Source organism: Dasypus novemcinctus, chromosome 18, assembly GCF_030445035.2.
Source record: "Dasypus novemcinctus isolate mDasNov1 chromosome 18, mDasNov1.1.hap2, whole genome shotgun sequence".
Taxonomy (NCBI): domain Eukaryota; kingdom Metazoa; phylum Chordata; class Mammalia; order Cingulata; family Dasypodidae; genus Dasypus; species Dasypus novemcinctus.
Window position 1 is genome coordinate 58957458 of NC_080690.1, and position 12290 is coordinate 58969747.

Here is a 12290-nt window from a genome sequence, read left to right on the forward strand (position 1 = left end):
CCTTCAGCCTGGGCCGCCCCCGTCCCAGCCCTGGCCGCCGTGGGCTGTCACCCTCTGTTGACGGTTCTGGCTCTCCCATTAGACTGGAAGCTCCATGAAGGCAGGGCCCATGGCTGCCTCAGTGCGCCTGCTCGGCAAAGCGCCAGGCAGAAGGTGGGAGCCAGACAAAGATGTGGTGAAAAACTGAGGATCCCCACTCTGTCCAGGAGGGCTCGGGGGTATCTGCCCCTATGGGGTCCCCGTTGTGAATTAGGCGCCACCTCCGTGCGGACGCAACTCACTTTCCGGGCGCACGACTGGCCCCGGCAGCCAGGCGCCCCGATGCAGCTCACAACCTTCGCAGCGGTGCCGGGGGACCTGGGAAGCCGGGGTTGGAGGCGACTCCTAGGTCTGCGAGCTGAAAGGAGAGCTGGGATTCTAACACAGGGAGCCGCGCCTCCCGGGCAGACGGCAGGAAGAAGTGCAAGGACGAGAAGGATTCCCCTGCCCTTCCACCCCGCAGGTCTCCGCGGCCGGGGAGCTCTGGCCGCCCTCCAGGTGTGAACACCTGGCGGTTGGGCGTGCCTCAGTTTCCCGGAGGCGGGACGTTCCTCCCCCCCGCCCCTCCCCTTTCCCTCCACTTCCTCTTTGGGGCGCGGGTGGCGGCGCCTCGAGCACTCCCGGAACTGGAGCGAGGCGCCGGGCGCCGGGAGGCGGGGGCCACGTCAGCGGGGCGGCGGGGGGCTGCGCGGGCCGCGGGTCCCGCGGCGCCATGAGGCGGGGCGCGCTCCTGGCGGGCTCCCTGGCCGCGTACGCTGCGTACCTGGTGCTGGGAGCGCTGCTGGTGGCGCGGCTGGAGGGGCCCCACGAGGCTCAGCTCCGGGCCGAGCTGGGGACACTGCGGGCACAGCTGCTGCGGCGCAGCCCGTGCGTGGCCGCTCCCGCCCTGGACGCCTTCGTGGAGCGGGTGCTGGCAGCCGGACGGCTGGGGCGCGCAGTGCTCGCCAACGCGTCGGGGACCGCCAACGCCTCGGACCCCTCCTGGGACTTCGCCTCGGCGCTCTTCTTCGCCAGCACTCTGGTCACCACCGTGGGTAAGCGAGCGCCCCCGCCCCAAGGCCAGTGAGGGCCCGGGACCCCATCCTGGCCCCGCGCCCTGGAGACCCGGGATCCCTCACGAAATCCCCTTATCCCAGCTGATTACCCCCAGTGCCCTCTGGGCCTAGGGTCCCCTGTAAACCCCACCAAGGCCCCAGGGCCCACAATCCTGAGGCTGCCCTCAGGCCCTTCCTGCTAGCAGGAAACCCCGAGTGCCCTCAGACTAGGGCCGTGGCAGAGTACATTCCTGTCAGCCTCTGGGACTCCATTCCCCGGCCCACTCCCCTTGAGAGCAGGTGCGGCCAGTCCTCCTGGGGCCTTGGCCCACCTTCGGAGACCTACGACGAGGACCAGGCCCACCCCAGGACCCTCACCCCCCAGGACCTGGGCACCTCAGCCATGCAAGAACACCTGCCTTTCTCTCTGGGCTGGGGACCACTGCCATCCCCTCCAGCAGGATCTCCTGACTCTCCAGATGCTCTCAGATGTGTCCTGGGACTCCACCCTCAACTTGCTCCCACGGGCTCGGAATCTCCAGAGCCCTCCCCGCCCCCTCAGCGTGCCTCCACGCAAAACCTTATTCCCGGTGGTTTCCATCAGCAAGGAGGAGAGGCCCTCAGCTCAGACTAACACCCCTCTGGACCCAGACCATCACCCGGCAAGGGCCCCCGCCCATCTCAGAGCAAGGACCATCCCCATCCACCCCTGTCCCCAGACTCCTAGGAAGTATCCCTGACTCCAAGCACAGGACCCCTCCCCAGGGACCCCAGCTCATCCTGACATGGAAGCCGCAACACAAGATTTTCCTTCTCAGCAGGGACACCCTCAGTTCTCTCTGAATCTGGGACTCCCAATTCAGAGACTCCCAGCAGCCCCCAACTGTGGATGTGTGACAGCCTCCCCCCACCCCCCACAAGGTGGGGCAGGAACACTGTCCAGGAAGGACCACTGCCCCCTCTCCAGTGAGGCTGCCCAGCCAGGACCCCCATCCCTCAGTCACCATACTACCTCCGGCAAAAACCCCTAACCCCTTCCACACCAGGGACTCATCATGGCAGTCTCTTTGAACTCAGGACCCCCTAGCTGAAACTCCCACCCATCAGCTCTCAGGCACCCAAGCACCTTCCAAACTGTCATTGAGTAAAAGTGGAATCCCTTCTCCCAACAGGGTGCCAACTCAGGGGCCTTGGTTCTCTCCACCGGTTACCCCTGACCCAAGACCCCTTACCCACCCTAGGCTGCCCAAGCAAACTACTCTCCTGGGGGACCTGGGGGACCTGGGGGGCCTGGGATCCCTTCAGTGTGCAGATCCACAGCTGGCCTGTCTTGGACCTCAAATTCTCCTCCATGGAGGATATTCTAGTTCCCTCCCCAGCATCCACTCAAGACCATTACAGCTCTCCATCCTTGACAGTCCTCAGCAAGGCCCTGGCACCCCTCCCTTAGTCTTCCCTTTAGCAACACCTTTGCCCATCACCTCCCCTCAGGCATCCCTGGGCCCAGAAGTGCCCCTTTGCCTGAGAACTGCCCTCCCAATCCCAGCTGTGATCCAGAAAAGGTACGCGCCAGTGCCTAGCTTTTCTTTTCTTTGGACCCAGGATCCCGGCCCCAAACTGGTTCCATTTCAAACCAAGGATATTGCCCCTGATTCAAGATTACTGACTCCCTAGCCTCCTTGCCGTGAGCTCCCTGCCTGCCTTCTCACCCAGCCTGGAGATCCCCTGACCTTGGGAAATTCCTCCCTCTGCACGGCACCCCCTCCCCCCCACCCGCCCTGCAGACCTGCCTGGGAAATCCCTGCATCGTTCAGTTGGCCCCAGCCCCTTCACCCACAAACCCTCCCCAGTTCCCAAACTTCCTGTTTCTCTCTTTGTTGAGGATTTGGACGGAGGAGGCCAGGGCCGGGCTAGCTCAGGCTCTAAACTCCCCCTCCCAGGCCGAAGCACAGCAGTGGAGGGGTGGGCGTTGCCTTTGGTGCCTCCTTTTGTGGACTGACACACTCAGGAGTCTGGAATTAGCCTACCTCCCCTGGGGCCTGCTCTCCCCTGCCCCGGCTGAGCTGGCTTGACCTGTTCCTGGGCTGCAGAGGAGGCTACTTGGCTTTCCCTGGGTTGCATCCGCTGCCTCCCTCCATCTCCTCCTGGATCCTGTATTTGGTGAAGTGGTCCCTGGCAGAGCAGGCATGACCTTGGATTGGATCCCTGCTCAGCTGCTCCTCATCTCTAGGCCTCAGTGACCTCCTTCATCTGTAAAATGGGGGTAATGACACTCCTCACTTCCCCAAAACAGTCACAGCCTGATGGAGGCTTCCCACATAAGTCAGCACAACAGCCTTATGAGGCAGTGCCATTATTGGCCCTGTTTAGCAATGGAACCTAAGACCCAGAGAGGTTCAACAGCTTACTCAATGCCACACAGCTCAGAAGATACAGAGTGGAGATTTGAACCCCAGCCGTCCAACCCCATAGTTCCATACTCTTAACCAACACCCTGCACCACCTCTTCGGTTTGGCATAAAGAAGGGTGGTGTGTGTGTGACGTGCTGAGCGCACAGGGAGTGCTCAGTGGTGATAATAACTGATGTTTGTTGAATGATCAACTATCATCACTGGGGTGAAGCCAGGAGCCCCAAGTGTATCTGGAGAAAAGGAAAAGCAACTAAAGGTTATTCAAACAGACCTCTTCCCATAGTGTCCCTCGTTTTGTAATAGGCCCAAATGTTCTGAGGAAGGCCTGTGCCCTGGAATTAATCCAGGCAGCCTTACTGCAAGAGAGGCCCGGGGTGGAGGGGAAGGCCCGCCTAGAACTGGGAATCAGCTTTTTGTTTGGTTTGGTTTGGTTTTGAAGTCCTGGGGCCGGGGATTGCACTCAGGACCTCGTGTGTGGAAAGCCGGCGCTCTACCACTGAGGCATATCAGCAACCCTGAGTTGTTTTCATTTGTTTGCTTGTTGCTTGGTTTTGTTTTCAGGAGGCACCAGGGACCAAACCCGGGACCTGGAGACCTCCCGTGTGGGAAGGGGGCACTCAACCACTTGAGCCACACCTGCTCCCCCATTGTAACTCTATTTACCTTACTAGGTGCCATGCCGTGTCCAAACCCAGGAAGATTATTAGACTGCCTTTGAGGAAGGGATTATTTATGAGCTCATTTTCCAGGGTAGGGAACTGAGGCATAGAGATGGGGAGTCACTTGGCTGAGATTAAGCAGGGAGAAATGGCAAACCACTCATTTGAACTCAGCTCTTTGAGGTAGTAAGTTAAGGCTCACAGCCCCTATTTGATTCTAACTCTGTGATTTTTCTGTTTATAAGGATTACATGTAATTTGTAAACCTGATATTTTAACCAAGTCACTGCTATTTTTCCATCAAAACCCTTAATATTAATGAGGGCTGGAATCATAAGAGAAAACCGTCGAATCACAGTGGCTTAAATAAGATGGAAATTTATTTTTTGCTCATGTTTAAGGTAGCCAGTTCAAGGCTGCACAGAGGGGGACCCGGGTTCCTTCTGTCTTATGCTCCTCCATTACTACTCCTCTGTGCATGGCTTTTATTGCTAATATCACTTCATGGTCCAAGGTGGCTGCTCAGTTCCAGCCTCTGTGTCTGTGTTCCAGCTGGCAGAAAGAAGGAGGAAGGGAGAGAGATGTGTATCTCTGCTCCCTGTAAGGAGACTTCCTGGAAGTTGTTTGCTCTTTTCACACAAAGCTCATTGGCTAGATATTAGTCATGGCCAATTTCCCTGCAAGGGAGTCTGGGAAATGTCTTTATTCCGGGGGCCATCTGTTCAGGGGCTCCTTTTGAATGGAAGATGGACACAGATGAATGCCTGCCTGATCACAGGGCTAGATCTGTAGTTCCTTGGGCAAGACATTTTCTCAATGTAAACCAGACCCCTCACTACCCAGTCATACCTCTGACCCTTTGATTTGGGAAATGAAAAGAGATTTTAATATTAATATTGTATATTGCCACAGTAAGCCAGTCCTACCAACAGCTGAATTAATTCCTCTTTATCATGTTTCTGTTTGCAGCGCTCACACATACACGAGTCTTACTGTGTTCCCATGGCAGTCTGGGAGCCTGGTTGGGGCTTGCCACACCCATTTTAGAGTAGAGGACACTCAGGCCCAGGGCCAGGCTAGAGTCTGCACCCTTTGTTTTAGTATGCCAAAGTGCTGCCAAGGCAAAGTACCAGAAATGGGTTGGCTTTTATAAAGGGGATTTATTTGGGGTAAAAGTTTACAGTCCTGAGGCTGTGAAATAGTCAAATCAAGGCACCATCAGAGGTGCTTTCCCACCAAAAACAGCTACTGTTGATCCTGCTGTCTGGCCACGTGGCAAAGCAAGATGGCGCCGATCTCTGCCAAGGTCTCTGCCTTCCTCTCCAGAAGCAACTGTCTCCTGGAGCTCGGCTGTGGGCAACCAGGCAGGGAGCTTGTCTCTTTCCAGGCCTCCTCTATCCGTCTTGGCTGCTCTGCTTTCTTCCCGGGTTCAGCTGCCAGTTACCAAGCATATGGCTCACCTCTCCCTGGGCCTCAGCTCTGTGAGCCTGAGGGGGCTTCTCTCCTTACAGCCCAGCTGGGGGCAGAACTGGAGCCCTCTCACACTGCAGGATCAAACAGGGCCGCTTCCTTTCTCCCTCTCTCCCTTTATATCAGGCCCAGCAGGAAGGCCCAGGCCTCCCTGACACAGTCCAATCGGAAACGTCTCACACCCACAAGAAGAAGTTAGTTTAAGGACATAATCTTTTTCTTTTGGGGATTCATCAAATAACTTCAAAGTGTCACACCCTTCGTTCACTATTTCGACAAATATGGAGTGCCTGCTCTGTGTGCCAGATAGCAGTGAACAAAACAGAAAGAAACCCCTGCCCGGGAGCTGACACCTCAGTGGAGAGGGAGACAGTAACCAAATAAGTAAATGTTACAGTATGCTGGAAGGCATTATGTGCTATGGGGAAAAAAAGGAGGTGTTGAAATTTTAAACAAAGCCCTCGGCAAAGGCATCACCGAGAAGGTGACTTCAGCCAAGTCCTGACTTTGGGGGCGAGTGAGCCATGGAGGCACCAGGGGAAGGGCATTCCACGGGAGGGACCAGCCGGTGTAAAGCTGGGAGCGTGCTGCTCTGTGGATTATCAGCAAGGAGGCTCGTGCGGCAGGGGCAGAGTGAGCCGGGCAGTCAGTGGAAGAAGCTGAGGTCAGGGAGGTGACAGGGCAGATGGTGTGGGGCCTCCTGGGCCACCCCGAGGGCTCTGTCGTTTGCTCTGAGAGGGAACCACAGGAGGGCTCAGAGCTGGAAGGGCCATGATCTGACTCGGCATTCTCAGGGGGGCACAGGAGGCCGTTGAGGGGGCTGCCTTGATGGGCAGGGCCAGGGAGGGAAGGTGTCGGGGTCGGGATCAGAAGGACAAAGGGACTGCAGATAGGTGGCATGTGAGTGTGAGTGAGGGGGAAGACGCTGGCTGTTGGCCTGAGCAGCTAGAGGGACTGAGGGAGGGGCAGGTGTGGGGGTAAAATTAGGCCTCGTTTTAGGGGGTCCACAAGCAGAGGGGCCGAGTGGGCAGAAGGACGTCCCCCTTCCTCCCTCAGGCTACGGGTACACGACGCCACTGACCGACGCGGGCAAGGCCTTCTCCATCGCCTTTGCCCTCCTGGGCGTGCCGGCCACCATGCTGCTGCTGACCGCCTCGGCCCAGCGCCTGTCGCTGCTGCTGACCCACGCACCCCTGTCCTGGCTGAGCCTGCGCTGGGGCTGGGACCCCCGGCAGGCAGCCCGGTGGCACCTGGTGGCTCTGCTGGCAGTTGTGGTGACCACGTGTTTCCTGGTGCCGGCGGCGGTCTTCGCCCACCTCGAGGACGCCTGGAGCTTCCTGGATGCCTTCTACTTCTGCTTCATCTCCCTCTCCACCATCGGCCTGGGTGACTACGTGCCCGGAGAGGCCCCCGGGCAGTCCTACCGGGCCCTCTACAAGGTGCTGGTCACAGGTGAGCAGGGCGGCTGGCCGGGGACCTGCGGGGGGGGCCCCAGGGAGCCGAGCCCACGTCCGCGATCACCCTCTGCCGTCTCGCAGCCTACCTCTTCCTGGGCCTGGTCGCCATGGTGCTGGTGCTGCAGGCTTTCCGCCGCGTGTCCGACCTGCATGGCCTCACAGAGCTCTTCCTGCTGCCCGCCCCGTGCCCGGCTGGCTCCAGTGAGGAAGAGGACGATCGGGTCGACATTCTGGGCCCCCAGCCAGAGCCACGCCAGCAACTCACTGCCAGTGGCCACACTGACTACGCCTCCATCCCCAGGTAGCTGGGGCAGGCGCCGTGGGCCGAAGGAAGCCGGCCTGGGGCCGAGGTGCCCACGAGACTGGAGCCGACGGCACAAGCATGGCCGCGTGCACCCACAGGCGCTCGTGGTGCACTGCGGCCGACTGACCGACTGTCCTCCGCTTCTCAGCAGCAGCCTGGGATGCGAGGGGCCGGCGGGCCCTGTTTCCACATCCTGGGTGCTGCTGAGCCCTCAACATTGCCTTGCTTCCCCTTTCTCTCATGTTCCCCTCGCCGGCTCTCTGCCTTTCTCCCTGCCTCTGTCATTCCTTCTCACTGTCTCTGTGTTTCTCATCCTTTCACACATTCCGTCTCTCTCTCTCACTCAGCCAATCACCGACTGCCGACTCTGCCAGGCTCTGGGATCAGACTCTGTTTCACACCATAGGTCTGTCACGCCTGTGGGCAAGTGACTGCCCCTCTCTGAGTCTTGATTTCTTCTTCTGTCAAAAGAGAAGATATATTCACTCATCCCAAACGCCCTGCATTGGGCCTGGTCCTGTGTAGAAGCCTGCTCTGATGGGGCTTCAAGTCCAGTGGAGTAAACAGCCCAGGGCTGCAGTGGGGGGAAACACAAAGCAGAGGGCTTGGGGCCAGGATGGGAGAGGCACAGGGAATGTGCCTGATCCAGTCTGGATGCTCAGGGAGGGCTTCCTGGAGGAAGGGGCACCTGAACTAAGACCCAAAATGTGAGGAATAGCCAAAGAGGAAGCCGTACCTGACTCAGTTTTTCTCAAGTATCTCCAAGGACTCAGACCCTGTGTGGAGAGCCCTGGCATAGGCCTGAGGTGACGGAATCGTCATTGTCAGCTGGCAGGTAGGAAACTGAGGCAGGATTCCATCCAGATTTGAGTGGCACGGAAGCCCCTGTTTGCCAAGCACTGACTGTATACTGTGCACTGGGTTCTGGAGCCAGCCTGCCTGGGTTCAAATCCCAACTCAGCATGTCCTGGCTGTGTCTTTGGGCTCCGCCTCTATGAACCTCAGTTTCCTCACCTGTACAACATCAATATTAACAGTATCTCCTTCAAAGATGGTATCACAGAGTCTGCCATGTTATTCTGTGAGGCTTTCTTTGGTCAGGCCCTGTTCTGGATCCTTTACACATGAGTAAAATAATATCATCCTTTTCCCAAGGATATGGAGATGAGGCATAAGGAGGGGAAGTCTGTTGTCTTAGCCACAGAGCTTGGAAGAAACTGATCTTATGTTTCCCGCCCTCCATTAGTAATGGCAGTCGTCACCAAGGGCCCAGCCACTGAGCTCTCGCTCTGAACCAAGCCCTACAGAAGTTACAGAAGGGACAGGGAATTTGAGCTGGGCCTGGATAGATCAGTAGACTGGGCAAGGAGAGCAGGCATGGGAGGGCATTCTGGGTAGAAGCAACTGGATGCCGTGGCCTGGAGGTGTGACAATGGGATGGATATCAGCTATGGTAGGTGGTTTACTGTGACTGGAGCATGGAGCAAATGGGGAAGGAGGGTGGGAAGTGACATGGGCATATATTAATACATCTTCAATGTCCTCAAATGCCAAGCTTGGGAATGTGGCGCCATCCTGCAGCACTAGGGAGCCATGGAAGGGTTTTAAGTAGTAGAGGGTCAGGATTAGGTTCAGGCTTTAGAAAGATCCCCCATCAGTGTGCAGCAGACCAGGGAAGACTGGGTAAGAACTAAGGAGATGATGGGGCAGGGAAGAGGAGGAGGGGTGGGCAGAGGGCTGCTCAATAGGCCAAGTGGGCAGACATGGGCCTTAGCAGCTAGGAGAGGGGAGGGGTGAGGCCAGGCCAGGGCCTAAGGGATGGACAACTGGTCAGCTGTCCCTGAGGGATCTGGGAGAAAGCAAGTTTGGGGGGAGATGCTGAGGCTAGTTTGGAACACAAGGGGAGGCATCGGGAGGACACAGGACCCCTGGGCTGGGGCTCAGGGAATGAGCTGAGGTTGGAGACAGATGAGGTAATGGAGGCCATGAGTGTGGGGGTGGCAGCCTGGGAGGTAGTGAAGAGACATCAGCCCTAGGGTATTTATATCAGGATATCAGGAAAGATTTGGGCTGCAAGTAAGAAAACACCGGCTAAGACAATAAGGAGATGATATATATTGCACCAGGAAGTCCAGAGTGGGGAGGGCTCCAGGAATGATGCTCTCCACAGTTCTGTTCAGTTGAAGCCTTGGCCCCCATATGGGCTCCCCTCATGGCCCCAAAGTGGCTGCTCCACATCAAAGCTAGAGCAAGAAGAGGGGCATCTCTTCCCATGTGTCTCTTTGGAAGCAAGGAAACCACCCCAAAACCCAGCAGACTCCCTCTCCCATCTCACTAGCCAAAATGGGCTCACATGCCCATTCCTGAACTAATCATTGGCCCGAGTGCTGAGGCACTGTGATTAGTTTGGACTCCTCAGGATGCCCCTGCCCCCCAGGCCTGAGACTTCGGTTTCTGTTTGGAAGCTGCTGAAAACTTTAACAAAACTGGGCTATTAGAATGGCAGAAGGCTGGGGAAATGTATATTGATAAATCAGTCAAGGCCACTGTATTAGTCAGCCAAAGGGGTGCTGATGCAAAATACCAGAAACTGGTTGGTTTTTATAAAGTATTTATTTGGGGTAGGAGCTTACAGATATAGGCCATAAAGCATAAGTTACTTCCCTCACCAAAGTATTTTCACATGTTGGAGCAAGATGGCCGCCGACGTCTGTGAGGGTTCAGGCTTCCTGGGTTCCTCCCTTCCAGGGTCTTACTTCTTTTTGGGTTCGGGGTTCCTTGCTTCCCTGGGCTCCAGCTTCAGCATCAAACTCCGACATTAAAAGCTCTCAACTCTGCCCTTTGCCAGGCCTTTTATCTGTGAGTCCCCACCCAGTAAGGGGTGGGAACTCAACGCCCTAATGATGTGACCCAGTCATGCCCTAATCATAATCGTACCCAGATACAGACCAGATTACAAACATAATCCAATATCTATTTTTGGAATTCATAGCCATATCAAACTGCTACAGCCATTATGTATAATTGTGCAGGTTGGGACCTACATTAGGGATACTTAGCTTGAAGACTGGCAATAAATAAGGACTAAAGTTCAGGGGCATATTTAATTAATATTAAAATTTTTAATTACCATAAAGGCCTCATGCTAAGCAGTGACCATGCAACCAATGTCCTGTTACCAGAGAGAAGAACTTAAACAGGAGACAGAAAAAAAGTGCCAAAGAGTAGGAAAACCAGGAGGATGGGGAGTATTGGTAAGAAAAAAGAGACTTTTAAGGAGGGAGAACTCAACATTGTCAATTCATGCTAAGAAGTCAAGTGAACTTGTAAAAGTGATAACCAACACTTATATAGGATTTTCTGTGTGCTAGGTATTGCTCTAAGCCCTTGACACATAGTAATTCATTTAACCCTCTCAACACTCACATGAGGTGAGTAAATTCTTCAAACTTTACAGACAAGGGAAGGAGAGTCACAGAGGTCAATAACTTGCCGAAGGTCACTCAGAAAGGGCAAAGCTGGGATGTGAACAAAAGTTTTGGTCGGTCGCTTTGTCTTGCAGAAACTCAGCAACATCTCCCATCTTGCTCATTCGCAGCCCTCAACTGTCTAGGCTCCTCACCACGGTCACTGTCTGGCCTCCTCATTGCCAAGGTCATCATCAGGGTTGGGAGGAAGTTGCTTCTCCCCCATCACATACTTGAGGGAGGTGCTTGTGTGATCTGGCTTCCACCCTCATCTCATCATTTCTCTTTTCAAATTCCTCTAGAAAAAGAAAACAGGCCCTGTTCAGTCCAAGAAAAAACTTCATGTTAAAAATTTGAAAAGGTACAAAAGTGTGTACAGTGGAAAGTAAATTTTGTATCATACTCAGATTCCATAAATTGATTTCTCAGGTCTCCTTCCAGGCATATTCTACGCATGTGTAGTATATGTGTATCTGTCCTTTATTTTCTTGCACTCTACACAAACAGTACTGAGTGTGGTGGAGTGGTTACAATTATAGACTAGTCCCTGGGTAGAAATATGAACTCTGTCATTCCTGAGCTATGTAGCTCTGGGCAAGTGAGTTCACCTTTCTATGCCTCAATTTGCTATTCTGTGAAGTGGGATAACAATGCCTACCTTATGGGCTTGTTTGAGAACTTAATATTTAGAAAGTCCTTAGAACAGTGTTTGGGACTCAATAAAATGTTGCGTAATTACTATCTCATTCCTGCACCTTGCTTTTTACATTACATATAAGTTATATAAACTATATTTATATTATTTAAATTATATTATTCCTTCTGCACCTTGCTCTTTTTCACCAACAGTATAATTTGGAGATCATCCCAGAGACACACAAGTAGTTCTCTCATGTAATTTTTCTTATACCTGCAATGTTTCCTTTAGAACATAGGTCCCATAATTTCTTTCAGCATTCCCCTCTTGATGGACATGTGGATGGTTCCCACCCAGTCTTTTGCTGGTATAGACAATACTGCAGGGAACCTCCTCGTACACCAAGATCTAACAAAAGCACCTCCCCTCTTGGGGCTGTATTCCCTGATTTGGGGTGCGATGATGAGACCCTGGTCACTCTGACTGTATTTAGTCAGCCTGGAAGCTGCTGAGCTTCTTCTCTCAGGTAGTCACCCTTCCTTGGCCTGAGGAGCTGCAGTGGGGGTGGGGGGGAGATAACCTGTAATCAGCTGTTGGTTTACATGGAGCACCTGTTCTGTGTTGGGTGGGGCTGGGGCACTGACTAAGCCCTGGGCCCTGCCCTCATAGTTTCCAGACAGTTACAGCCTGGAGGAGTCAGGAGTGGGGTGGGGGCTGGACATGTAACACAGACAAGAACCTGAAGAAAAGAAGGTTGTCAGCCTGGTGACAATGTAGGGAATAGTATTCCAGATGGAGCAGCATATGCGTA

General features: G+C 54.6%; 1 protein-coding gene across 1 annotated transcript; it reads left to right on the forward strand.

Moving 5' to 3' along the window:
* The first annotated feature begins 706 nt into the window (after nt 1-706).
* KCNK6 (potassium two pore domain channel subfamily K member 6) lies at nt 707-11588 on the forward strand. The gene is made up of 3 exons (XM_058280172.2): nt 707-1073; nt 6671-7066; nt 7153-11588. The coding sequence occupies exons 1-3, from the start codon at nt 752-754 to the stop codon at nt 7374-7376; spliced, it is 942 nt and encodes a 313-aa protein (XP_058136155.1). The 5' UTR covers nt 707-751; the 3' UTR covers nt 7377-11588.
* The last annotated feature ends 702 nt before the right edge of the window (nt 11589-12290 follow it).

Excerpts from the sequence above, each read along its gene's own strand:
- KCNK6 (XM_058280172.2), top strand. The coding sequence starts at position 752 with ATGAGGCGGGGCGCGCTCCTGGCGGGCTCCCTGGCCGCGTACGCTGCG. Across the intron at positions 1,074-6,670 it reads CACTCTGGTCACCACCGTGG|GCTACGGGTACACGACGCCA; the intron begins GTAAGCGAGCGC and ends TTCCTCCCTCAG. Across the intron at positions 7,067-7,152 it reads CTACAAGGTGCTGGTCACAG|CCTACCTCTTCCTGGGCCTG; the intron begins GTGAGCAGGGCG and ends GCCGTCTCGCAG.